The sequence below is a fragment of the Dysidea avara genome, chromosome 5, assembly GCF_963678975.1.
Source record: "Dysidea avara chromosome 5, odDysAvar1.4, whole genome shotgun sequence".
NCBI lineage: Eukaryota > Metazoa > Porifera > Demospongiae > Dictyoceratida > Dysideidae > Dysidea > Dysidea avara.
Genome location: NC_089276.1, coordinates 5,028,576 through 5,055,704, shown reverse-complemented (window position 1 = coordinate 5,055,704; position 27,129 = coordinate 5,028,576). Strand labels below are relative to the sequence as shown.

Genomic DNA, 27,129 nt, shown 5'->3' with positions numbered 1-27,129 from the left:
CACACACACTACAGAACTCTCCTTTTTTACTGATGGGTGTGTTTGCCGGTTGATAATGTACACACCAGATCACATGATAAAATTCACTGATGTGATTGGTTAAATGTGACTGGATCTGCGAAAAAAAGACATAATCGTACAAGCCTAAATTTACAGTATAAAGCATTGAATACGTTGGGCAAAATACAGTACCTGTGTATTATTGAAAAATTCTGTAAATTTTTTAACCCCTCTTTCTTAGTGAAGGAAGGACTAACAATAAAAACCTGGATACCATCTTATTCGCCTGCTCAGAGGAGTTGGAAAATCTTAGTTTCGTTGCAGTAGACCCAAGAATACGTAAGATATGAGTGTTTGTTTATGTCATGTCGAAGTGATTGTACGTGATTGATTTTTCTTCATGAATTTCGCCTTTGTATGCAGTGAAGAAGGGCGAGTAAAGGAAAACCTTACCCAGTAATGGTGAAAATTTTAGGCCCGTACCTTAATCCATTGGTAAGTTACAACCATTTTTGTAAGCGCCTGTAATTTATTTTCCCTATACTTGCTGTACAAATCGATTTTTCTGTTGTTGCTACTTTGTAGGGTTGTAACTCCCAAAGTTGTTGGCATGTGAAGCTGAAATTTTGCCAATGGGTACACTTGGGTAAGTAGATTATAAATATTTAATAAACAGGAATTCGATAAATGCGATTGTGTCTTGTTTTTGCAGATCTGGTCACAAATCATGAAAAAGTGATTGATCCTATTTCATTGTAAGCTTTTAGATAGTTAAACCATGATGTCATCTGATTTCTATTAGCAACGCGTGTATGCTGGAATGCCGTATACGTGTATCGTACACATATAAGGCTGTTGCTATTGTTCCGACGGTCACGTGAATAAAAATAAAACTTGGCAAAAAGGGGTCCTCAAGCAAAAATAACATAAAATCCTTGATCGGGAATGGAACCCAGGACCTCCAGTGCATTACCCCAGAGTCTTAACCATTGTGCTACGTGGCTCCCATCTACCCAATTCCCTTAGTTTCTACCTTATATGTCTCTGAGTGGAGTAACTTCTATATATATATATATGTGACCAGATCTGCGAAAACCCGACACAATCACGCATTTTTCAAATTTCTGTCTATTAAATATGTATAATCTACATAGCCAAGTGTACCCTCTGGCAAAGTTTCAGCCTCATATGCCAATAACTTTAGGAGTTACAGCCCTACAAAGTGGCAACAACAGAAAAATCGATTTGTACAGCAAGTATGGGGAAAATATATTACAGGCGCCTACAAAAACGGTTGTAACTTACCAACAGATTGAGGTACGGAGCTACAATTTTCACCATCATGTTCGCCATGAACAGGGAAATTAATTACTGGGTAAGTTTTTCTTTTACTTACCTTTCTTCACTGCATACAAAGGCGAAATTCATGGAGAAAAATCTATTGCGTACGGTCGTTTGACGTAACGTAAATAAATGCTCATAACTTCTGTATCTTGTGTCTACTGCAACGAAACAAAGATTTTCCAACTCCTCTTGAGCAATTGCCTTGATTTTTCCATTTCTCATTCTGTCGTCCACGGGGGAGAGAAACATGTAGTGTAGGCTGGGATGGGGAAGGCTGGTAACACGATAAGGGTTTCCAGAAAGTTTTGGACAAATTTGTGTCTTCTTAGGTAGTTATGGTGGTTTAAAGGATATTTCCCGTAGTTTAATGAATCACCACCGATCCTGATCAAAAGATTCATCTCAATTTTAGATTTGAATGGTACCGATCCGATTGGAATGTGACCAAGTACAAAGGGGCAGTGCCATAACAATTGATAGAGGAGTAATCAAATCATTACATACCAACAAAGACATGATTATGGCATAGCTACTGATGTGCACACATAATTTCTTCTAAGGTGTGTTGCACACAAACATTCCATAATGTCATGCAACCATTGGTGACCTGGCACATAAACAAAGAGTGAATGATGTCATAGTTTTGATAATGTCAGTTGGCCTTGTGCACTACTCTGCCTGAGATCCGAGCATTACTCATGAAGATGGTGGTTATGCTGATACCTTTTTTCTGAAAGCAACCAGCAAGAGCAACTCTTCTCTATCCACATCATATAATTATTATACTGCAACAACACAACAGTACTCAGTTACTTTAATAGAACACAAACTGATATAAAATCTAAAATAGTCAATATCTAATCAAAAACAGCCAAGCTGTAAAAAAAGGTGCGGCCCCCAAAAAGGCCATGGTGAAAAAAGATGTGAAATCCAAGGTGGCGGCCAAGAAATGGCTGTGATGGTAGGTTAATGGTTACATTTTAATAACAACAATTCAGGTGAATTTGGTGCCAAGATCAAGCGGCACAAAATTCACCTGAATTGTCGTTATTAAAATGTAACCATTAACCTACCATCACAGCCATTTCTTGGCCGCCACCTTGGATTTCACATCTTTTTTCACCATGGCCTTTTTGGGGGCCGCACCTTTTTTTACAGCTTGGCTGTTTTTGATTAGATATCACTTCTTTTTGTATTTGTATACTGCAAAGCCGGCCTATGGCTGGCTTTGCGGCTTTTTTAACCCATGTGTTTTTTTCTTTACTACAGGAAGAAGAAAAGAACTTAAAGATGAATTTTAGTACTTCAATTATTTTTGATTTTATTAGTAATTATACAAATTATATACATATATTTATTACATGCCCATTATGCCCCACAGGATATTTTTTTGCAGCTGATCTCTCTACTGGGTGACTTGAAATGTAGCTGATCTATATACAGAATGGTTTCTTTGTAGCTGAACTCTCTACAAGGTAACCTCTTCTAGCTGGTCTCTCTACAGGGTATTTTGTTTCTAGGTGAACTCTCTACAGGTGATTTGTTTGCAGCTAAACTCTCTACATGGTGGTGTCTTTGTAGCCGAACTCTCTACATGATGGTTTCTTTATAGCTGAACTCTCTATAAGGTGACTTCGTCTAGCTGAACTCTCTACAGGGTGATTTTTTTGTAGCTGAACTCTCTGCAGGGTGATTTGTTTGCAGCTGAACTGTCTACATGATGGTTTCTTTGTAGCTGAACTCTCTACAAGGTGACTTCGTCCAGCTGATCTCTCTACGGGGTGATTTGTTTCTAGCTGAACTCTCTACAGGTGATTTGTTTGCAGCTAAACTCTCTACATGGTGGTGTCTTTGTAGCTGAACTCCCTACATGATGGTTTCTTTGTAGCTGAACTCTGTACATGATGGTTTCTTTGTAGCTGAACTCTTTACAAGGTGACTTCTTCTAGCTGAACTCTCTACGGGGTAATTTCTTTGTAGCTGAATTCTCTACAAGGTGGTTTGTATGAGGCTGAACTCTCTACATGGCGGTTTCTTTGTAGCTGAACTCTCTGCAGAGTGATTTGTTTGCAGCTGAACTCTCTACATGATGGTTTCTTTGTAACTGAACACTCTACAAGGTGACTTCTTCTAGCTGATCTTTCTACAGGGTGAATTGTTGTAGCTGAACTATCTACAAGGTAACTTCTTCTAGCTGATCTCTATACAGAGTGATTTGTTTGTAGTTGAATTCTGTACAGGTGGTTTCTTTGTAGCTGAACTCTGTAAATGATGGTTTCTTTGTAGCTGAACTCTTTACAAGGTGACTTCTTCTAGCTGAACTCTCTACGGTGTAATTTCTTTGTAGCTGAACTCTCTATATGATGGTTTCTTTGTAACTGAACTCTCTACAAGGTAACTTCTTCTAGCTGATCTTTCTACTGGGTGATTTGTTTGCAGCTGAACTCTCTACATGGTGGTTTCTTTGTTGCTGAACTCTCTACAAGGTGAATTCTTCTACCTGATCTCTCTACAGGGTAATTTGTTTGTAACTGAACTCTGTACAAGTGCGTTTTTGTGGGTGATCTCACTGCAGGTTGATTTGTTTGTAGCTGAACTCACTAAAGGGTGATTTTGCTTGTAGCTGAACTCCTTGCATTGTATCTAGTTTCTAGTTGATCTCTCTACAGGGTGATTTGTTTGTAGCTGATCTCTCTACAAGTTGATTTGTGTGTAGCTGATCTCTCTGCAGGTTGATTAATTTGCAGCCGATCTCTCTACAAGGTAATTTGTTTGTAGCTGAACTGTCTATAAAGTGATTTATTTGTAGCTGATCTATCTGCAGGTTGATTTGTTTTAGCTGAACTCTCTACAGGGTGATTTACTTGTAGCTGAACTCCTTACATTGTGTCTAGTTTCTAGCTGATCTCTCTGCAGGGTGATTTGTTTGTAGCTGAACTCTCTACAGGGTGATTTACTTGTAGCTGAACTCCTTACATTGTGTCTAGTTTCTAGCTGATCTCTCTGCAGGGTGATTTGTTTGTAGCTGAACTCTCTACAGGGTGATTTACTTGTAGCTGAACTCCTTACATTGTGTCTAGTTTCTAGCTGATCTCTCTGCAGGGTGATTTGTTTGTAGCTGATCTCTCTGCAAGTTGATTTGTGTGTAGCTGATCTTTCTACAGGTTGATTTGTTTGTAGCCGATCTCTCTACAGGGTAATTTGTTTGTAGCTGAACTCTGTACAAGGTGCTTTTTTGTAGGTGATCTCACTGCGGGTTGATTTGTTTGTAGCTGAACTCACTAAAAGGTGATTTGCTTGTAGCTGAACTCCTTACATTGTGTCTAGTTTCTAGCTGATCTCTCTACAGGGTGATTTGTTTGTAGCTGAACTCTCTATAAGGTGATTTGTTTGCAGCTGAACTCTCTACATGGTGGTTTCTTTGTTGCTGAACTCTCTACAGGGTGTTTTGCTTGTAGCTGAACTCTCTACAGGGTGATTTGTTTCTAGCTTATCTCTCTACAGGTTGATTTGTGTGTAACTGATCTCTCTACAAGTTGATTTGTTTGTAGCTGAATTCTCTGCAAAGTGTTTTGTTTGTAGCTGACCTCTCTTCAGGGTGATTTCTAGCTGATCTCTCTACAGGGTGATTTTTTTGTAGCTGACCTCTCTTCAGGGTGATTTGTTTCTAGCTGATTATTGCTCTACAGGTTGGTTTGTTTGTAGCTGAACTCTCTACACGGTGATTTGCTTGTAGCTGAACTCCTTACATTTCGTCTAGTTTCTAGCTGATCTCTCTACAAGTTGAATTGTGTGTAGCTGATCTCTCTGCAGGTTGATTTGTTTGTAGCCGATCTCTCTACAAGGTAATTTGTTTGTAGCTGAACTGTCTAAAAGGTGATTTGTTTGTAGCTGATCTCTCTGCAGGTTGATTTGTTTTAGCTGAACTCTCTACAGGGTGATTTATTTGTAGCTGAACTCCTTACATTGTGTGTAGTTTCTAGCTGATCTCTCTACAGGGTGATTTGTTTGTAGCTGAACTCTCTATAAGGTGATTTGTTTGTAGTTGATCTCTCTGCAGGTTGATTTGTTAGCTGAACTCTCTACAGGCTGATTTGTTTGTAGCCGATCTCTCTACAGGGTAATTTGTTTGTAGCTGAACTCTCTACAAGTTGATTTTTGTGTAGCTGATCTCTCTGTAGGTTGATTTGTTTGTAGCCGATCTCTCTACAGGGCAATTTGTTTGTAGCTGATCTCTCTACAGGGTGATTTTTTTGTAGCTGACCTCTCTTCAGGGTGATTTGTTTCTAGCTGATCTCTCTACAGGGTGATTTTTTGTAGCTGACCTCTCTTCAGGGTGATTTGTTTCTAGCTGATTGCTCTACAGGTTGATTTGTTTGTAGATGAACTCTCTACAGGGTAATTTGCTTGTAGCTGAACTCCTTACTTTGTGTCTAGTTTGTAGCTGATCTCTCTACAGGGTGATTTGTTTGTAGCTGATCTCTATACAAGTTGATATGTGTGTAGCTGTTCTCTCTGCAGGGTGATTTGTTTGTAGCCGATCTCTCTACAAGGTAATTTGTTTGTAGCTGAACTATCTATAAGGTGATTTGTACGTAGCTGATCTCTCTGCAGATTGATTTGTTTTAGCTGAACTCTCTACAGGGTGATTTGTTTCTAGCTTATCTCTCTACAGGTTGATTTGTTTGTTGCTGATCGCTCTAAAGGTTGATTTGTTTGTAGCTGAACACCCTGCACAGTGTTTTGTTTGTAGCTGATCACTCTAAAGGGTGATTTGTTTGTAGCTGAACTCTCTCCACAGTGACTTATGTGTAGCTGAATTCTGTGTAACTGAATTCTCTAGAGAGTGACTTAATTGTAGCTGAATTCTCTACACAGTGCATGACTTGTTTATAGCTGAACTTTCTTCAGTGTGACTTGTAATGTTCTGAATCTCTATAGTGATATATTTGCTTAACTCTCTACATGGTGACTGTCTTCTTGCTGAACTGTCTATAAGATTAACTGCTTGCAGCTGAACTCCCTACAGAATAACTTGTGATGTAATAAAATTCTATAATGGAATAAATAAATTAGCCGAATGCTCTATTAGGGCGACTGTTCTATTAGAGTATCTCGATCTCGCATTTGCTACACGGAGTTGGCTTTCGAATCATAACTCAGTGGTTTGTAATCCGATTCTTCTGTACTACAGAAAGGACTTTCTATGAAGATTATTCCAGCTATACACCGATTTTCAGCTCATTGCTCTAAGCGGTTTGCCTAGTAGGCGTGAAAACTAATACTTTTTTATTCCTAAAAATCGATCGCGTAATTGTGACACAGGTTGGGTTTTGTGTCATATCTCCGTGGTCTTTTTCTCGATTCCTTTCAAACCACCAAAAGGCACTCCTACGATGGTTACTCCATCTACATAGCAATTTTCAACTCATTCCATGAAGCGGTTTACCCTGTAGGCGTGACAACAAATCGATCTTGTTTTACGCGAATAATCGGTCATAACTCCTGAACCATTCATCGGATTTGTACCAAATTTGATGCTAGGATGCGCCGTTGGACTCCCTTTCTGTGTGCCAAATGTCAAGGCGATCGGAGTACGTGTTTGCTTGTTATAGCAATTTTTGCAAGTGTGCGAAAAGACGATAAAGAAGAAATAAAACGAAGAAAAAAAAACGAAACTTTGGCAGCTCGTATCTTGGAAATGGCTGGAGTGACTTCCTTTAAATTTGGAATGTAGACTCCCTTGGCTGGCGGGCAACTGTGTAGCAAATTTGGTTCCAATCAGATAAGTGATCACCGAGATACAAAGGTGTGAAAATGACATTTTCGTTCTTCCTGTCAATATACTCACGGGTGTGGCGCGCCGGCTTCTTGGGCCGCACGACACACTACCGTGTGTCTTGATAACCGATCATGCCTATGAGTATAGTAATCCACAAATCAACTTGCCAAGGAAAGTCTCATATCTCATGCAACACTATTGTCCTAATGAAGTAGCATCCATAACTTTATAATGGGACACATTTTGATATGCCACCTTCATGAGAACTGTGTTGATGTCAGGTATGTAGGTATCTGTGTATGTGGCATTTTAAAGAGCATGTAATTGGAACACATGCATCTTGATATCAAGAGAATCAGAGTGGTTTCTTAATTAGAGGTTGCGTGTGTGTTCTATTAGGGTAGTTAAACAGAATAGAGCTTCTAGTCGGAGAAGTTCCAGCTGTCTCTGTAGAGTTAATCAGGGGGTGAAAATGCCGTAATGGCAACCTTGAATTAAATTAAATGGCAACTTCATGATCTCGTCCACAATTCATCGCCTGGTAAGGTAGATGTACATTCTATTAGAGTAATTGAGCGTACTCTTCTGTTCTTAGCAACTCACAATGGTGCCAGGCAGAAAAATGGCAGAATATTTGTATCTTTCTTTGCTGGCAATACTTTGTTTTACAGCAAGTAGTGGAAGTTAAAAATCTTGACACACCTACTCCAGAACTCTCCCTTTTGTACTGGTGGGTGTGACTGCCAGATGATATCGTACATACCAGATCACATGATCAATTCTCTGATGTTATTGGCTAAATACTGATCCTATTTTATTGTAAGCTTTTAGATAATGATGTCATATATCTTTCATTAGCAACACATGTGTATTGGAATGCCATGAACTTATTCCATAAACTTAAATGGCGATTTGTAAGGGAATTGTTCCCAAACTAAAGGTTACCTAGAACAAAAACAGCCTTGGGCTGTAAAAAAGGGCGCTGCCAAGCAAAGTAGGATCAATCAAACAAGCATATGGGTCATTCCATGCACAATCACCAAAGAATTGTAATGACCCCCCTCGGATTTTGATGAAATTTGGTGTGTATGTAGTACTTATGGTACTTATTCACCATGCCAATTTTTAGCCCCCTGCACCACATGGTTTCTGATTTATGACCACAAAAATTTTGAATATTTTATGAAAAGTTGGTACGACTTGCATTACAAAATCAACTGTAGCTCACCACTGTATTAATATTTTGAAATAAAATTTTCGGTGAATAAAGATAATTAATTGATCAATTTAAAAATCCATAAATTATGGGATAGCAGCTTAATTAAACTTTTCAAAAGTTGCATAAGAAACTTTGATCCTACATATTTCAAAAAGTGCTGCTTCAAATTCTTTGAATTTTTTACTAAATGATTATTGTGTCATGGTCTATTGTTGATAAAATTTTTGTGGTGGGGTCACAATGGGTTCAGGAGATATAATTAAAAATGTTGTAGCTTATAGTGAAGTATTGTAATCTATTATTGCTGTAAGGGAGTGTACACCAGTATTAACCATTCCTAATAAGGTCATTTCAGATCTGACTTACATAATGAAGATTTTGAAATGCAGTGTAACCTGTATTAGTGACCACCTGTATTGAAAACCACCTTAGTTAATAAAGTTTAACTCTACAGTGTTCTCATGGACCCAGTTTGTATAGATGGACATACTCAGACCTTAATTGCATACTTGTAGCTGGCTAATAAAATTCCAGTCATACAAGACATTGTTCAAATTGCAATGACATGCATTGCAAAGATTCTTCAGTGAGCAAACAACTTTCTACCAGGTATAACATATTCAGTTGCTAACTAGATATTGGAAGTGTGCAGTGACTACTTCTATTGTCTCCATGGCTCAGTCCTGTTGCAATCCATTTGATATACCAGGCCATACTTGGAGTAGCCGTAAGAAGAATCTCAGACCTGTTTCAGCCTGGATGTGTGAAAGAGCTCCAAATATTACTATTGATATGAAGATTTGTGACACATGCAGAAAGAAACTAAGTAAGGAGTCACCTTGGCTAGATGTCACTGAGTCTGCTGCTTCTGAGCTTAATCCTTCTAGCTCACAAGCAACACAATCTGATTCTCTGTTCTTTCATAGTTCAGAAGCAGTATCTTCGCTTAATGTATGTCTAGCAGAGATTGGTGAGACGCCATTTTCTCAGTGTAAAAGCCGTTCAAAGGTTTACTGTGGACAGAAGGTTAAGAAGATTACTGAAGCCTTGCAGCAAACAGTTATCCCAATGGCACCTATGGATGATGGAACTGAGATGATCCAACAACTAAAGGAGAAGTTATGGGAAACAAATAGAAGAAGTGAGCAAGTTCAAGTACTAACAGTTTTACCAAAGAGTTGGACAGTGAAAAAAATACAGCAAGAGTTTGGTGTCTCGGAGTATTTAGCACGACAATCAAAGAAGCTGGTAGAGGAACGAGGCATTCTTTCTCTTCCTGGTCCATCACGCAGACCTTCACTTTCACCAGAAACATTTACCACTGTTTGCAATTTCTATGAATCTGATGAGATTAGTCGTGTTATGCCTGGAAAGAAGGATTTTGTGTCAGTGAAGAAGGAGGGAAAACGTGAGCATTTTCAAAAGCGACTGGTCCTGAGTGATTTAAAACAGGTGTACCGTGAGTTCAAAGAGAAATTCCCAAATTACAAAATTGGGTTTTCAAAGTTTGCTGAGCTGAGACCAAAACATTGTGTATTAGCAGGAGCAAGTGGTACTCACTCAGTTTGTGTGTGTACAATACATCAGAATGTGAAGTTGATGTCATTGGTCCAGGAGATGCAGATACCTGAGCTACCAACGTATCACCACTGTTTGGGGAAGACAATGTGTAACCCCCCACATCCTAGGTGCTATTTAGGAGAATGTGATGCCTGTCCCAAGATTGAAATTTTGAAGGAAGACCTACTTAATCACTTTGATGAGATCGATGTTGAACAGATTGTTTATAAGCAGTGGGTGTCCACCGATCGATCTACACTAGAGACGTTTTGTTCCCCTATTGAGGAATTTGCTGATACCTTTTGTAAGAAGATAGAGCTCTTGCGTCCCCATTCATTTATTGCCTCAGAACAGGCATCATTCTATGCAAACTGTAAGACAACTTTGAAGATGGGAGAGTTCCTAGTCACTGTAGATTTTTCAGAGAATTATTCTTTTATTTTACAAGATGCTGCCCAAGGGTTTCATTGGAACAATTCCTCAGCAACCCTACATCCCTTTGTCGCCTACTACCTGGATTCTGAAGAACTACGCCACTTGAGTTATGTGGTGATTTCTGACTGTCTCCACCATGATACTGTTGCTGTCCACCTATTCCAAAGATCTTTCATCACCTTTCTGAAACAGTTCCTGCCGGCAAGATTGCACCCTTGTAAAATTATCTATTTCTCTGATGGTGCTGCACCACAGTACAAAAATAGGAAGAATTTCCTAAACTTATGTCACCACAAAGATGATTTTGGAGTTGAAGCTGAATGGCATTTTTCAGCCACTTCACATGGAAAAGGAGCATGTGATGGTCTAGGTGGAACAGTCAAACGACTTGCTGCTCGTGCCAGCTTACAAAGGCCATACAATGATCAGCTCATGACAGCACGTCAGTTGTTTGATTGGGCATGTAGCAACATTTCTGCGGCTCACTTTGGTTATTGTAGCAATGAAGATTACAGGAAAGAATTGAGTAGTTTGGAAGGTCGCTTTCAATTGTCACGGACAATTCCTGGTACAAGAAAACTACACTGTTTTGTGCCAGTTTCAGACAGTACAGTGGAAGTAAAGTTTTACTCTTCATCTCATACTTCCAGGAAAGAGAGAGTGGCTCTAGGAAAGAATGAAATTCCACCTGAATCAATTGCTGGATTTGTCACATGTTTACATGAAGGGAATTGGTGGTTCGCTTGTGTGCTTAAAGTTTGCTGTGATACAAACAAAGTACAACTGACGTTTCTGCATCCACATGGTCCATCAAACTCATTCAAGTACCCAGAGCCACAGAATATCCACACTATACCAATGAATCATATTCTAACTCTTGTAGACCCAAGGACGAGAAGTGGTCGTGTGTACTCTTTGACAAAGAAAGAAATGACTCTTGCTACAAAATTGCTTCACACTATATCATCACAGTTATAAAATAGTACTAGCTACATGCCTGTTTCACAAGTTGCTTATGCACACATTTAACTTGAAGTGAATTAAAGTGTCCTCTGTGTATGTACAAATCAGCATTATAAGTTGTCCAATGTTATCTGCTATAATTCTGTGCATGCTGCTAAATAATAGCACCTATCTTGTAATTCCATAGAGAGTTCAAATGGTCTTGATTTCATAATTAGAGGATGTGTCTGGTTGTTAACCGAAGACTATTAATATGCATTAAACTTTCGTAAACTAAGGATGGTTTTTCAATACAGGTGGTCACTAATACAGGTTACACTGCATTTCAAAATCTTCATTATGTAAGACAGATCTGAAATGACCTTATTAGGAATGGTTAATACTGGTGTACACTCCCTTAAAGCAATAATAGACTACAATACTTCACTATAAGCTACAACATTTTTAATTATATCTCCTGAACCCATTGTGACCCCACCACAAAAATTTTATCAACAATAGACCATGACACAATAATCATTCAGTAAAAAATTCAAAGAATTTGAAGCAGCACTTTTTGAAATATGTAGGATCAAAGTTTCTTATGCAACTTTTGAAAAGTTTAATTAAGCTGCTATCCCATAATTTATGGATTTTTAAATTGATCAATTAATTATCTTTATTCACCGAAAATTTTATTTCAAAATATTAATACAGTGGTGAGCTACAGTTGATTTTGTAATGCAAGTCGTACCAACTTTTCATAAAATATTCAAATTTTTGTGGTCATAAATCAGAAACCATGTGGTGCAGGGGGCTAAAAATTGGTATGGTGAATAAGTACCATAAGTACTACATACACACCAAATTTCATCAAAATCCGAGGGGGGTCATTACAATTCTTTGGTGATTGTGCATGGAATGACCCATATTCAACATGACTGGTAAGAATAAGGACTGATATCAAGTTGCAGCCAAGTAGATTGGAATATTACCATGATCAATCTGTTAAACAACTGGTAAGAACAAGGACTGATATCAAGTTGCGGCCAAGTGAATGCAGTATTACCCATTCACTTTGTATCTAGCTATAGCTATATAATAAAAGTAGAGCAAATACACATGCAACTGTTATTAAATTGTCATTTGGCCGCTTTTTTTGTAAAGTGGCCAAATGACAGTTTAATAACAGTTGCATGTGTATTTGTTCTAGATTTATTATATAGCTATAGCTAGATACAAAGAGAATGGGTAATGCTGCATTCACTTGGCTGCAACTTGATATCAGTCCTTGTTCTTACCAGTTGTTTAACAGATTGATCATGGTAATATTCCAATCTACTTGGCTGCAACTTGATATCAGTCCTTGTTCTTACCAGTCATGTTGAATAAGCTTGTTTGATTAATCCTACTTTGCTTGGCAGCACTCTTTTTTTACAGCCCAAGGCTGTTTTTGTTTAGGATATCACACATTTTTGTCACTGAGCAAGACCAAAAAAGTTAATGCATAAAGCTAATAGCTAGTTTCATACAAGCTACCTTTGGATATCACAACAGCTTCAACAGTTATTGTGTGTACTACATCATAGCTTGGGACATCAAGTGGCAAAACCAAGGAATGTAGTTTGGTAGAAGTAGGCAGGTACTTGTCGGTGTTGCAACCTCAGATGGCTTCTAGGCACCATTAAAACCATCAGTGAACAGATTGAGTAAAGGCCATTTCCCGGCAGGTGAGAATGTGCCCCAATCTTCTTATTATAGTCTACTGGATTGTCCCTTGAAATGCACAAAGCTGTATTGTGGGCTACGTTAGCTACTTCAGACCCATTATTAAATAACAACTGAATAGCAAACACTTATGAGAATAGCATGAGCGATAGCAACTTCAGTGAGTTTACTACACTGATCATGTTCACCTAGCATTGACGCTTATGGCCAAATTTGCACCAACTTCATGGCTTTAAATAAACGCTACTGTAGTTAGAGGTGTCTTAAATTTGTTCTAAAAGACCGCAAAATAAATCAGCAATTAGCGCAGGTGATGTTATTATCCTATGAGCGCACGTATGGAAATTAACTCACCACTTCCCAGAAAAACTGCAGGTCATAATTGAGCAAAACTACTCCATACGTTTAACTACATATCGAAGATTGTCCCATGTAGCACAAGAGTGAATGAATCAAACTTTGAGAAAATCGCTTATGGTGGCTCTTGCAAGAGAGGTGGAGTTCCAAGATTTTTACTGAAGAAACGTAACTAGCCAAAGAACTTGTAATAGCAAATCCAAGGCTGTAGAACTATCACAGTCTAAGATATAAGAGTAAACAAAATGGGTGACTCGCGCTAATGAGTATGCAAAGAAGAAGGAGAAGAATACAACATTTTCAGCAAAATTTTATACAGTGATACTAAAATATAACAGGGATTACTTAGTAATGCACTTATATAACAATATACCAAAGGTTTTGTTGTATCACGAGGTTTTTTCACAAAAGAGTAGTTTTAAAGGTAGGTTTTAGGTGTGCGTTCTATTAGAGTTAGCCGTTCGTGTAAATAACTCACGGTAGTCACACGCCCTACTTTCCTTGACCGCATGACTCACTACTGTGAGCCTCGATCCTTTAAGGATAGGCACAAAACCACTTTATGACACATTGATTTGGATGGGATATACTTCCAGTGAGTTTGAAACGATTAGGGGGAAAACCTAGGAGGAATTTGTGTTAGAAAAGTTTATGGCCTCGATTTTTACTTTTCCTCAGTCTGGCAACTACAGGGCAGGGCACGATCTAACAAAGGCACACACATGGATGGCTGTCAACATGTTATGAAGGTTCAGTGAGTTCCAGACAGATTCGTAGCTTCTTCTGTTAGCAATGGCAGTTTGAAGGGGTATTTCTCTAGTTTAACGAATCGCCACCTAACCAGGATAGACAGATTCACCTTCAATCGTAGATTATAATGGTACAAATGTGATTGGAATCCGATCAAGAATGACGGAACAGTGCTTGAAAAACATGTGCGTGGGTGTTTGAAAATTACTATAGGTAATAATAAAACTATATAGCTGCTACTAGCTATAACTTAAGTTGTAAAATTATGGTATATTTTAAAATGTATGTGAGCATGACAAATTACAAAATGTTCTTTTAAACAAGCAGATGAGCAATTGTGTTGTGGTTGCAATTGTGCTTGTTCTTTTACTGCAGACAACAACTGCTCTTGAGTGTATGGTCCGCAATAGAATTATAGTGATGTTTTACAAAAAAACCCACTACTAAGAAATCAGAATAGCAAATTACAGAACTCTTATAATTTCAATACTAAGAACTAAACAACTAAAATACGTATCTACGGCTTGTGGAAGCAATTTGCTATTTGTGAAGACATTTTATTGAACTTTTAGTACTTTCTTCAAGTTAAACAAGCTATACCAAGGCCATTATTTCTGTCACTGGGAAGAAGCACACCAAAAATACTACAATAGTCCTTAATAAATTTAGTACACAGTATCACTATGCCCCAGAAATAACCATAAAGCCTGTAGCTTTTGCTATTATTGTGTGGTGGAAAACATTGTAGTGACAGCTGGAGCATAAGCAATGTATGGATTGGCTTACCTGCATCTGCAATAATTCTCAAAAATATTGACAGGCATTCAAATTTAGAATGATTGCCAGTGACCATACTGTAGCCATAAACACGCTTTAAGTTATTGTGTAAATGGTAAGATTTGCTTACATGTAATGAAGACGGTATAAATATGGTGTTAAGTAGCTAACTACTGTCTATCTGAATACCAACTCAAAAGAATGGTTCCAGAAACCCCAGAACTCCCTAAATAAATACCAATGATAGTATCGTGTTGTACATTAGTCTGGAGGTGCCTATCCCTTCACATAAAGATTGAGGAAGGGTCTGGTCACTCTAATATTCAAAATTTGTAGCGTGTTACAGAAAACAGGTAATACCAATCAGATCGCATTAATTTTTGTGATGTTTGTGTTGGAGTTACCATAGATACTGTAGCTACTATAGAATTATGTGTGTGGAAGAGTTTGTCACAAAGTTTTGTGAAGATCCATTAGAATTAAGGCTGTTTGTTCACAGAACTTGTGTGGTTTCACAGAGTAGTTGATTAAGTCTTTAATAAATTACTTGGAAAATCACAAAGTACAAGGCAGCAACAAAAAACAACTAGAACTACAAGAACTACACTACCACTACTTATATAATCCCTAGCTTGCAATTCTAGAATATTCTATATTGTCTACATACATGATGTCCCTAGAATGTTCTATAACTTAACTACATAGCTACATACAAGGTATTCTTAGTGTGTTCTAGAACCTAACTAATCAAGTTCAAAGTTCAGGTCAATCACCTGATTAACTTCCTTTTAACAGTTTGTAGTCGACGATAGGATGTTCTATACAAGAGTAACAGATGGAGATGGTAAAAGCCTTGTACTTGGAACCTAAAGAATACTTTAAAGTAGGATTCAAGAACTACTTACTTTGTATGGGTATTAGTCGTGCCATTCTTGCCGCCATTATTGTGATGATATTGCTTAATTACATTCCTTTGTTACAAAGTTGTAACCACACCTTTCCTCTTTATGCAAAGGGGCGGACACTGCCAGACTACACTTTCACACCTCAGATAAAAGAAGCTAGCTGGGCTACATCTTCCAGCTAGCCGGGTTACATATGAAATGTAGGCCGGGCTACATCTGGGCAGCAACTATATCAAGACTCACGGTAGTGAGTCGCGCGACAAGTGAAGCAGAAACGCTCGCCGCAGACAATAAATGACGCGACCACTACATGAGGATTTTACAAGAACGAACGTTGTCAAATTCGGCCTTCCTGTAATCCACCCGTCACTTACGCTATCCCTCTGAAACTCTGGAGTTGAACTCATCGTGTCACTAGTAACTACCACACAAGCAGTGAAGCAAATCCATGCCGATTGTTTCGTGATCGAGGTTGCCGACATCAAAGGGGAAGTTTCATTTTTTTTTTTTTTATCGCATGCGGTTAGACGCAACCACAGGTGTATGCCTTGCGTTCCTTTGTGCATTCCGAACATTGATCGCCCTGTTATCGCTTCAGTATTCACTCAATCACCTCAAGATTCACATCATCGATTTCACCATACATGATTACCCTACAGTCGTGATTTCAGCACCAAACGAAGTTTCAGTCGTCCTCAGTCGACCTAGAGGCCAAATACAAATCCCAGATTGTTGTTTTCTGCAATACTTGCTTGGCATGTAGGGCAATGTGTCTTTAAACTGTTCTAAAAGTTTCGTTCAGATTGAAACATTTGTTTTTGAGAATGGCTAGTTTGAAATTTGAATTTAGTCGCCCCCACGTCATTTGCTCTCTAAGAATTTTACTCGGAATTTAAAGAATGACGCAGAGCACAACTGCAGTCACTGGGTATTGATAAACTGGCGCTCTATGTAGTTAATCAGTACATATAGCCACCAAGAAGTGTGCTGCCATAGATTATAGTCCATAGATATAATCATGGTGCTGCATACCATCCTTCGTTTTGAAATTAGTCGCCCCCACATAATTTGTCCTCTAAGGGCGCGGCTTAAAGAATGACACATGAGTACAACTGCGGTTACCAGTTGTTGACACAAGCTGTTAGTAATTAGCACATGTAGCTAGCTTAAAAGGAAGTGTGCAAAATCGCCTAATGCAATTGTCACCATGCATTATTGCATTTTATAGCACCCCCACACAAAATTACACATGTAATTACAACATACAGAGGAGACACATGAATACCAAACACTTTTCACAACAATAATGTAAGAATTGTACAATAATGACTGTAATATAACTGCTATGCAAATGTTTTCCAGTGGCCCGCCATGGTAGCAAGTCTCACATGACGGCATGTATATTCATCCAAACACAATGAGAGTAACGAGTAAGTATGATGACAACAAGTTGGTATGACTCCATTTGTAGAATCCAGATGAGTGGGTGTGGCTCCAGTATGTCTAAACAGTTAACAAACATTCCTGTTATAAATACGTGCTAGAGTTGCAATATAATAGTATAGTATTTAAATGCAATAATACATAGTCTCCATTGCATCACTATCAAACGACACTAAGTGGAGGATATTGTTGCATCTCTAGTATGTACACTCTATCAGTACAACCTGTCTTAATGGCCACTAGTATAGAAAGACAACCACTCTTGAAAAGCCAATTCCAATTGAGAATTTATACACTGTTACCTGCTGAATGAGTGAAGGTGGCAATAAACAAGGTGGCAATAAACAAGTTCCACCGTAATTTATACACGTGATCTGATCCTGTATATTCTGTCAGTGGATGAGATCCACTTGGCCAGGACAAAATGTGACTCAAGTGCCCTGGATGATCCATATTCAACCAACTTATGACCCAGTGGCACAAAGGAACTGACTATTTATAGAGAATACAATTATATTTATTTCTAAGATGTGTGGATGTGTGGACACATTACAACACATTACATGTACATACAAGACATGCTACGTACTGTTTTAACATTTCAAGTCACCACATTATAAGTGTACCAGTCAACAATGCTTCATAGTGCCCATCAGTAAACCTGAAGAAAAGTTACGAAAAATAAAAATTCACATAAGTACAATGAAACCTCATTAATATGGCAGGCTGTGGGACCAAAAAATTTGGCCTGAATAACAAGGTGGCCTTATTAATGAGGTCATAAGTAATGCTTAGCTATATTTGGGACCTACTAGAGGTGGCCAATATAATGAGGTGGTCTTATTAAAGAGGTGGCCACTAAGTGAGGTTTCACTGTACATATAGTTCACAATATTAATGGTTAACAATATACACTGAAACCTGCAGGTCACTTCTTGCGGAAGATTGCTCTCTACACAAAATGACACATTCAGAGATTGTATTTAGATGGATGATACAGTAATGCATTGTGACTTCAATACTCGTGATGTGTCACTGCTAGGCAGCAACCATATACACGGCACTGCCACATCGCACTTGCTCGCACACACAATTTTGCTAAAGATTTTACAAATTGATAATTAAGGGGTGTGGCAATTAGCTGTTTCGCTCGCAAGACTGTGTGGCAGCTGTTTCCCTTCTGTACAAGTGGCCACCAAGACAGGTCCACTGTGGATGAAAGCCAGGCATTAGATATTTGGTATTTCATGTGTTGAAGACATTCCAGGGCTTCTGGTAGTCTCAAATCTCACCACAGTTTAACTCAGGCAGTGTTGTGGTCACCACTAAACTACTGGAATGCTGTGTTATGTTCATCTTATGCTTGGCTACTATATTGTAGAACTGAAATGGATACTTTGAAAAATATATCCTATGGATAATGACTTCATCACTTTCTTCATCAGGAGCTTATAAGGACCAATAGTGAAACTTTTTACACTTGGGGCTGACAGTCAACTGCCTATGTCTGAAGCAGTGCTTTTGGTGCTCTAACAAATTGGCTGCCCCCTTGCTGCCAGCACTCACTGTCTCATACGCTGTCATACACTAAATCCATCTCTATAGCCAGTTAGAACAGCATGCTTCTTACATTTTTTTAAGGCCGCATAATGCAGCCACCTCTTTAAAAGGCAAGGTCAGAAAATTTTGTCCCTACGGCCTGAATAATGACCAGTTTTCACTGTACTATTAGTGATTAGTGATCATGGGGGATTATTTATTAAGGTACTAAGATATACAAACACTACAACCTCTAAATATAGCAGTAAATTTTTTACCCTGGTCCAATGTCTCGTAATAATCGTGACTTCGTGAGAGACTCTACTATGACAAATACATGTTTATCATGATATGTGCTAATCGCCTTTTTACAATTAAGTTTTACAACACAAATACATGCATAGTTAAACTCACCAATTGCGACTAAATCCCTTCAACACGAAAAGACAAGTAATGAGACAACCTTGGAGACAATAGCCACACAAGCCTATTCTGGTGCATTTATTTAGTAGTAATATAAATTTTAAAGGCATTTATTTACAACAGGACATAATTACGCGCCCCTCTATTGTCTCTGTACATACTTGCCTTTTCTTTACTATTCTCATTTCATTTCACAAGATCTCTTGGCAGGGGCGTAGCTTCTTCACTTGAATTAGTCAATGCTTGAAGTAGATCGAGATACTCTAATAGAACAGTCACATTTCTACAAGTGCCATATTTTTATATTGTAAAGTCTGTAAGTAGCTAGTAATTTAAACTATACTAAATATTGATTGTTGTGTTACAGCTGTTTTGTGACTGCTCTAATAGAGTATCTTGATCGTTTCAATGCAGTACAAGATGAAAGGCAAAGTGTTGTTAAGGGTTTACTAGTTAAAATGGGTGTTAGTTGGCTGCAGTTGCATGCCACTAACAGGGCCGTCCAGAGAAATTAGAGGGCCCAGGGAAAAGAGTTAAAGAGGGGCCCAGGGGCAAGGAAGGGTCTAGATCCTGACTGCTCTATTAGAGTATATCGATCTTTCTTTAAACAGGTATTCAAGGGGCCCTTTTCGGGCTGGGGCAGGGGGAAAAATACCCCAGTTTCCCCCCCCCTCATGTGGGCGGCCCTGGCCACTAAAATTACAGTTATATTTTAATATGCTGTCACTGTAATCTGGGGTTTCTGTCAAAACCATGGAAACTCACCTACTGTTATCAACAGTGCATTGCTTATTCTAACAAAAAGTATTGAAATCCCATCCAAAAACAGCTTATAGCTGTAAAAAAAGTGCGCGTCCAAGTAAAGCAGAGTTAACTGCGACAAAAAGTAATGATATCATAATGCGGCCATGTGCAAGTTGTAAAATTAATATTAGCTAATCAGATAGTACAATGTTATTGTTAAAGTGTTAATGAGAACTATGTGATGCTGCTAGTTTTTAAGTGTGTGAGCATCTTCATAAATGCCACATAAATTTAATTCTCAATAAAGCAATGTGTATAGATTCTCTGATAGTAATAAATAGTTTGAGTTTGGCCACCTTTCCTGTATACAGCAATGCTACGAACAAAGGAAAGGTGGCCAAACTCAAACTATTTATTACTATCAGAGAATCTATACACATTGCTTTATTGAGAATTAAATTTATGTGGCATTTGTGAAGATGCTCACACACTTAAAAACTAGCAGCATCACATAGTTCTCATTAACACTTTAACAATAACATTGTATTATCTGATTAGCTAATATTAATTTTACAACTTGCTCACCTCGCACATGGCCGCATTATGATATCATTACTTTTTGTCGCAGTTAACTCTGCTTTACTTGAACGAGCACTTTTTTACAGCTATAAGCTGTTTTTGGATGGGATAGATGTTAATTAAGTCCAAAATTAATTATGAGGATCAATTAATACTCACATGATTAGTATGCATGACTTGGATTTTGCCATGGACACCACTCAGACTGTGATGGAGAGTGTTTTGTATTACTTGCTACCCTATGAATTGAAAAATATTGGGCTAAGGTGAGAACTAGTGCTCTAGCTTATTCACCAATCCTTTCCACACATATTTGAATACAGACCATGCCCCATCATGATATTACCACACTGCATGAAGTAACCACTCTACAAGCAAGCTTACCTATCTAGGCCTTTAGTACACCCCGTACTTACGTATTCCATAAACAGCACTGATTAAAACATTAAACTTGCGTAACCGAAATTCTCCGTGATATCTCTAGGATTTGTCCATTCTTTGGAACCAAACATAACCATAACATACTAGCTGCTGACCCATAATTGAAATTTTTAGGCATGCATACATAATATATCCAGTGGTTGCACTTGTATTGGCTTGGGTGATTGATCGCCCTGTGTAGGCTATCAGCCTGATATGAATTACATATTCACTGTAACATGAAGCATTTGGGCTTTGCCTGATATGTACGCCCTCATGCCCTTGTTACAACTATTGCTTAATCGCTATACAATATATTTTGTATTGTAAGTAATTAGCATACTTGTGTACATATTAGGTATTGGAATTACTGGAGCATCTGATATTAGTACAGATTTAGTTAGTAGTAATCAAATTACTGACTACTCATTTGTTACTCAACCTTTTACACTTGATCCATTTATGGCAATTCTTCGTTGTGCTTCTGGACTGGGACCTTCTGGTAATAATGGTAATACTGCACTGGGTGGATGGTACTTTAATGGAGCTATAGTACCTGTTGCTCCAACAAATTGTCATGGTCCTGTGTTTGAAGTACGTGGAGCAAGTGCTAGGAACTATCCAGGAGTGATCAACTTATACCTGTGTAGAACATTCACTACTACTGAAGAAGGTGTTTACTCATGTATCATGATGAACAGTTCAATGATGGAACAGACCATGAGGGTGGGTGTGTACTTTAGTGGAAGAAGTAAGTCATTTGATATGTACCCCATCACCTCATTGTTAACCATCTTTCATTTCTCTACACACAGCTGCTCCAATGATAGACCCTCCATCATCATCTACTGTAACAGTTGTTGTTTTTTCTCCCCTCACATTGTCCTGTACCTCACAAGGTTCTCCCCCAGACACATTCACATGGAGGAAGGATAGTGGTCCAATAGTACAGTTCACTAGTATCACTACAGTTACTCATACTAATACTAGTGCAGTGTTCCATGCTAACTACTCCATTAATAGTGTTACTACAAGTGATAGTGGAGCATACACATGTACTGTGACTAATCCTATTGGAAGTGATAGTGAGACCATCACTGTTACTGTTGTTGGTAAGCTTGCATCTGCAATGTATGCATGTTGTATGTATCAAATATCTAACACCTGTGTGGATATCAGTCACTCCGTTGCAAATGAAACCAACTTTATTGTATAGTGCCATTGCCAAAAGTAAGATGCAAGTCTTACGTTGTTGTTCAGGGTGTTATCTAATTATTTCAACCTTGAAATATGATGCATAAAAATTGTCTCACTAGAGTAATGAATAATTTGAGAATGAAATTGATCATATTTATACAAGTAGTTGATTGTCAAAATGTTGCCACATTAATTAGAAGTCTTATTTATTACTTTATAGCTGCATGTTTTGACACCTTTGGTAATGATTTACTGCCTTTTGTGTTGTGGAAATTGGATTTACTTTTTATAATCTCTTTTTTATGGGTGCATGCAATATCCCAGAAGTGTGGCACAGTTACTGTACAACATCAGTTGTTAGGTATAGCGATTCAAAATATTTGTGGTGTTATGTTTAACAGGAACACTATTGCTGTCAATGATTAGTTGCAACATTATACATTAACATTACGTAGTTTATGATCACGTGTAATAGGCTAGGAATATGACGTCAGTTTGTACTTTGAATTTTGTAGCACATGTAATCAATAGTAGTGACAGTGTTGTGTTGCGTATGTATCCGTGGCGATCGTGGCGAACAGTGAACGAGCCAAGCTATACTAATCAACAGTCCCCCACATTTTTGGTGCTGTTACCAGCAGAAGTCTGTCTCAAGAACGAAGCCAACCCTACCAAGCTAGTTGTGCTCACCTCTCTAGTCCAAGTAGTAGCTCGTCACTAAATCGTCATGGTACCGTGGCAGAATAAGGGAATGGTACCCAGAAAGACGAGCACCCCATACTCAGTGAACTGTTGTTGCTGTTCCTTCGTTCCAGGTTTTCCAGTGGTTGGCACTAATTCAAAGACAAATTCGTCACGGCATGGAGGCACTCAAGCGTCATCGCTTATCACGTCACGGATATAGAAGTCACCTTACCAGAATAATTGCTGCAACTAAAGATATTATTGAAAGAGACCCCAGTGAGCTCACAGAGTCAGACTACACCTCATTAGCAGACTGGCAGAAGCAACTTGATCGAAAGAAGGAGATCCTCACTGATATCGATGCTAAGATAATTGGTCTTATTGAAGAAGAAGGGAAACTGGGATCCGAGGTTCTTGAAACTGAAGAGATCCAAGAGACAATCTCCCAACAGGTAGCTCAAGTTGATGGAGTTTTAAGACTATATCGCCGCACTCATCCAGACCCCAGCACTGTTGTAACTGGCGTCACTCCACCGCAGGTCCCAACCTCTGATGAGAACAATGAAGAGTCTATCGCCTCATCTGAAACAGTGAGTATACCTGCTACAGATGACACTCACCATACACAAGTGATTCCACACGACACCGAAACACAAATACTACCAGTCACACACCCAGAGAATCATGTGAGCACACTCCCTGAAAGACATGCCACACACCCAATAATCCCCACAAATGCTGTCACCTCAGAAAGCCATGTAGTCACATCCTCAGCAAGCCATGTAGCCCCACTCCCAGCAAGCCACATACCAAGCAGCAGCGGAGCTACTACCCGCCTACCTAAGCTCAGTATACCAGTTTTCTCAGGTGAACCATTACAATGGCAGTCTTTCTGGGGCTGTTTCAAGGCAGCCGTACACAATAACTCATCTCTAAGTGATGTTCAGAAGTTAAGCTATCTGCGTGCACAACTACAACATAATGCTGCAAGAGTTGTGGCTGGTTTCCCACTAACAGGAGTCAATTATGAGCATTCAGTCACTTTACTGCGACAAAGATATGGCCAACCACATAAGCTAGTAAACACTCACATGAACGCCCTACTTGAGATGCACAATCCAACGAACTCATCATCAGCTCTACAAGTATTCTATGATGCAGTTGAAAGTCACGCACGAAGCCTTTCTTCACTTGGCATGTCCCGTGAGACATATGGTTCGCTGTTAGTCCCTATCATACTGAACAAGCTTCCAGCAGATGTCAGAGTCAACTTGGCAAGACAGCACGGCAGTGATGAGTGGACCATTGATGAACTACAAGGTGCTTTACTTACAGAGATCAGAATTTTAGAAATGGGTTCTCATCACCCCCAATCTAACTCAACTCAGTTTACAGCTTCATTCCATGCAAGCTCTGTTCGTAAACCTTCACGTATGGCAAGTGATCTCCCAACTCCGAAGAAGCCAACATGTGTGTACTGCAAGGGACCTCATGCTCCTGGTACCTGTGAAGCCATCAAGGACCACCAGAAACGTTTGGACATAATTAAGCGAGAGAAATTGTGCTTCAATTGCTTGGGCCATCATAGAGTGTCTAGTTGCAACTCCAAGTATCGGTGTCGTTAATGTGGCCGTAAGCACCACACAAGTATCTGAAGTGAAATAACTAGAACTGGAACTCAAGTACAGCCATCTTCTCAACCAGCAACCTCTGAAGCACAGGCCACAGGGAATACTGACAATACAGACTCAACAGCTTCACTCACTGCTCTGGCCCATCCTCCATCACACAGCATGCTTGTCAAAGACAACACTTGCCTGTTGAAAACTGCTGTATCAACAATTACCTCCTCTTCACATGTAGAAACTGAGGCCAACATACTATTTGACGGAGGGTCTCAACGTTCCTTCCTGACCCAAGAATTGGCTGATCTTTTGTCACTGAAGCCTTACAAGAAGGAAAACATTTCTCTTGCTGCATTTGGTGCGAGTCAATCACACTACAAGAGCGTGGCAGTTGCAACTGTGTATGTCAAGACGCAATCCAAGGAACACATACCTTTATCAGTCCTTATCGTCCCTACCATTGCTGTCCCACTGAAGATAAGTGCTACCTCCAGAGTCAGAGCACTACCATATCTGCATGGATTACAGTTAGCCCACCCTGTCAACACAGATGGAGACTTTAATATCTCCCTCTGGCTGATCACTACTGGGCCATAGTGGAAGACCACATCATTAGAGGGGACGGTCCAACTGCTACTAGTTCCAAGATTGGCTACCTGCTTTCAGGACCAGTTTCACATACACACTCTCTCAATATAGTAACAAGTGCCCTTCACATATCCACCCAGCACAATGAAGATGACAGCATCCAGAAGTTTTATGACCTTGAGACAACTGGAATAGCAGTAGAGAGCAACTCAGACAAACAGTTTTACAAGAGTACTCGCGGACATGTATTACTCGTCTTCATGATGGTTCATACTGCACCAGATTCCCGTGGAAAGAGAGCCACCCACCACTGCCAACTAACTCTAATGTATGTAGGAAGAGAACCCGTTCATTGGCTCACCGTCTTTCACTAACACCAGGTCTCCTACAAACATACAGCAACATTATCTGTGATCAACTCAACAGGGATTTTATTGAAAGAGTATACACACCTGAAATACCTGGCCTGGCCCATTTTATTCCTCACTACTGCGTCAAAAAGAACTCAATCACAACACCAATCCGCATAGTGTACGATTGCAGCTATTGTCAATCAAAGGACCATCCCTCCTTGAATGATTGTTTACTCACCGGTCCTCACTTTCTAAATGATCTATGCTCAATCATCCTTCGTTTTCGTACACACAACTATGCTATCTCCAGTGATATTGAGAAAGCCTTTCTCCATATCCACCTTAATGAGAGTGATAGAGATTACACCCTTTTTTGGCTCAGTGACGTTACAGATCCAACAGTGAGCTCATCATGTACCGCTTCAAGATAGTACTCTTTGGAGCTGTAAGTTCACCATTTATGTTGTATGCTGCACTGTACCATCATTTACAACACTATAACACACCACTCTCACATGACATCCAAGCCATTTTATATTTTGATAACATTGTGTCAGGGTGTGAGACAGAATTGGCTGCAACCCAGTATTACAAACAGGCTAGAGTCATTATGTCAGAGGCCAAATTTCACTTAAGATCATGAGTATCAAATAGCTCACAACTTAGTTTGATAACATGTCAAGAAACTACTGCTGACTCCACTGTACCTGCTAATGTCCTTGGTGTCCACTGGCATACTGACACTGACAAACTATCACTCAAACCTAAGAACCCCTCTTTGACTATCGTAAACCTAATTACTAAGCTTGAAGTCCTTCAAGATTCATCGAAGGTGTTTGACCCACTTGGACTAGCGGCTCCAGTCACCATCCGTTCCAAGCTTCTAATGCAAACCCTCTGGCAGAAACACCTGGAATGGGATGAACCACTTGAACCTGAGCTTTGTGAGCAATGGCAATCTATAGTCACAGACATCAAGCAGTTACCACAGTTTAGCATCAATAGACGATACTTTACCATCACTTATGAGAAAAGCAGTGTACAACTTCATGTATTTGCTGATGCCAGCACCAAGGCCTATGGTGCTGTAGCATTTCTCAAGCTACAACAGGAGTCTTCATTTGTTATGGCGAAAACCCGTGTTGCTCCACTCAAGCGTCTAACCTTACCTCGCTTGGAGCTCATGGCTGCATTGACAGCTACACATCTGGCCAAATTTATCATTGATTCCTTACAACTGCACAACACCTCTGTTTTTATGTGGACTGACAGCCAGATTGTGTTGTACTGGATCCATAGCAAGAAGACCCTTCCACAGTTTGTTTCTTCTCAAGTATGTCAGATTCACAATGTACTACCATCAGCTTCCTGGAGATTTTGCTCAACCAATGACAACCCAGCAGACCTTCTGACAGGAGGTATTACTTATGACCAGCTACAGTCTTCCTTTATGTGGCTTAAGGGACCACCTTGGTTACTGTCTGATAACCTTTGGCCAGAGTGGAAGCCTACAGAAGCCCTTCAGCTACAAGTTTCATTAGTGGAAGCCGAAGAGACTACTCAACCAGAGACACAAAGTACTACCTCTGTGGAAGACACTCGCCTGCACTGTATTCTTGATGTTTCAGCATACCACAGCCTATCACGACTCCTCAGTGTTACTGCATATATTTTAAGATTTGTGAGAAACATAAGAAAGCCATCCATCAAGTACTCAGGTCCTATCTCCCCTGCA

General features: G+C 39.3%; 1 protein-coding gene across 1 annotated transcript in view; it reads left to right on the top strand.

The window, feature by feature from the left end:
• The window catches only part of LOC136256627 (basement membrane-specific heparan sulfate proteoglycan core protein-like), a 123,999-nt gene that overhangs the window by 45,065 nt on the left and 51,805 nt on the right, over positions 1-27,129 (top strand). Inside the window, exons 3-4 of the mRNA XM_066049603.1 lie at positions 21,306-21,698; positions 21,763-22,059. Coding sequence (XP_065905675.1) covers positions 21,306-21,698; positions 21,763-22,059 — 690 coding nt within the window. The remainder of the gene's footprint in view (positions 1-21,305; positions 21,699-21,762; positions 22,060-27,129) is intronic.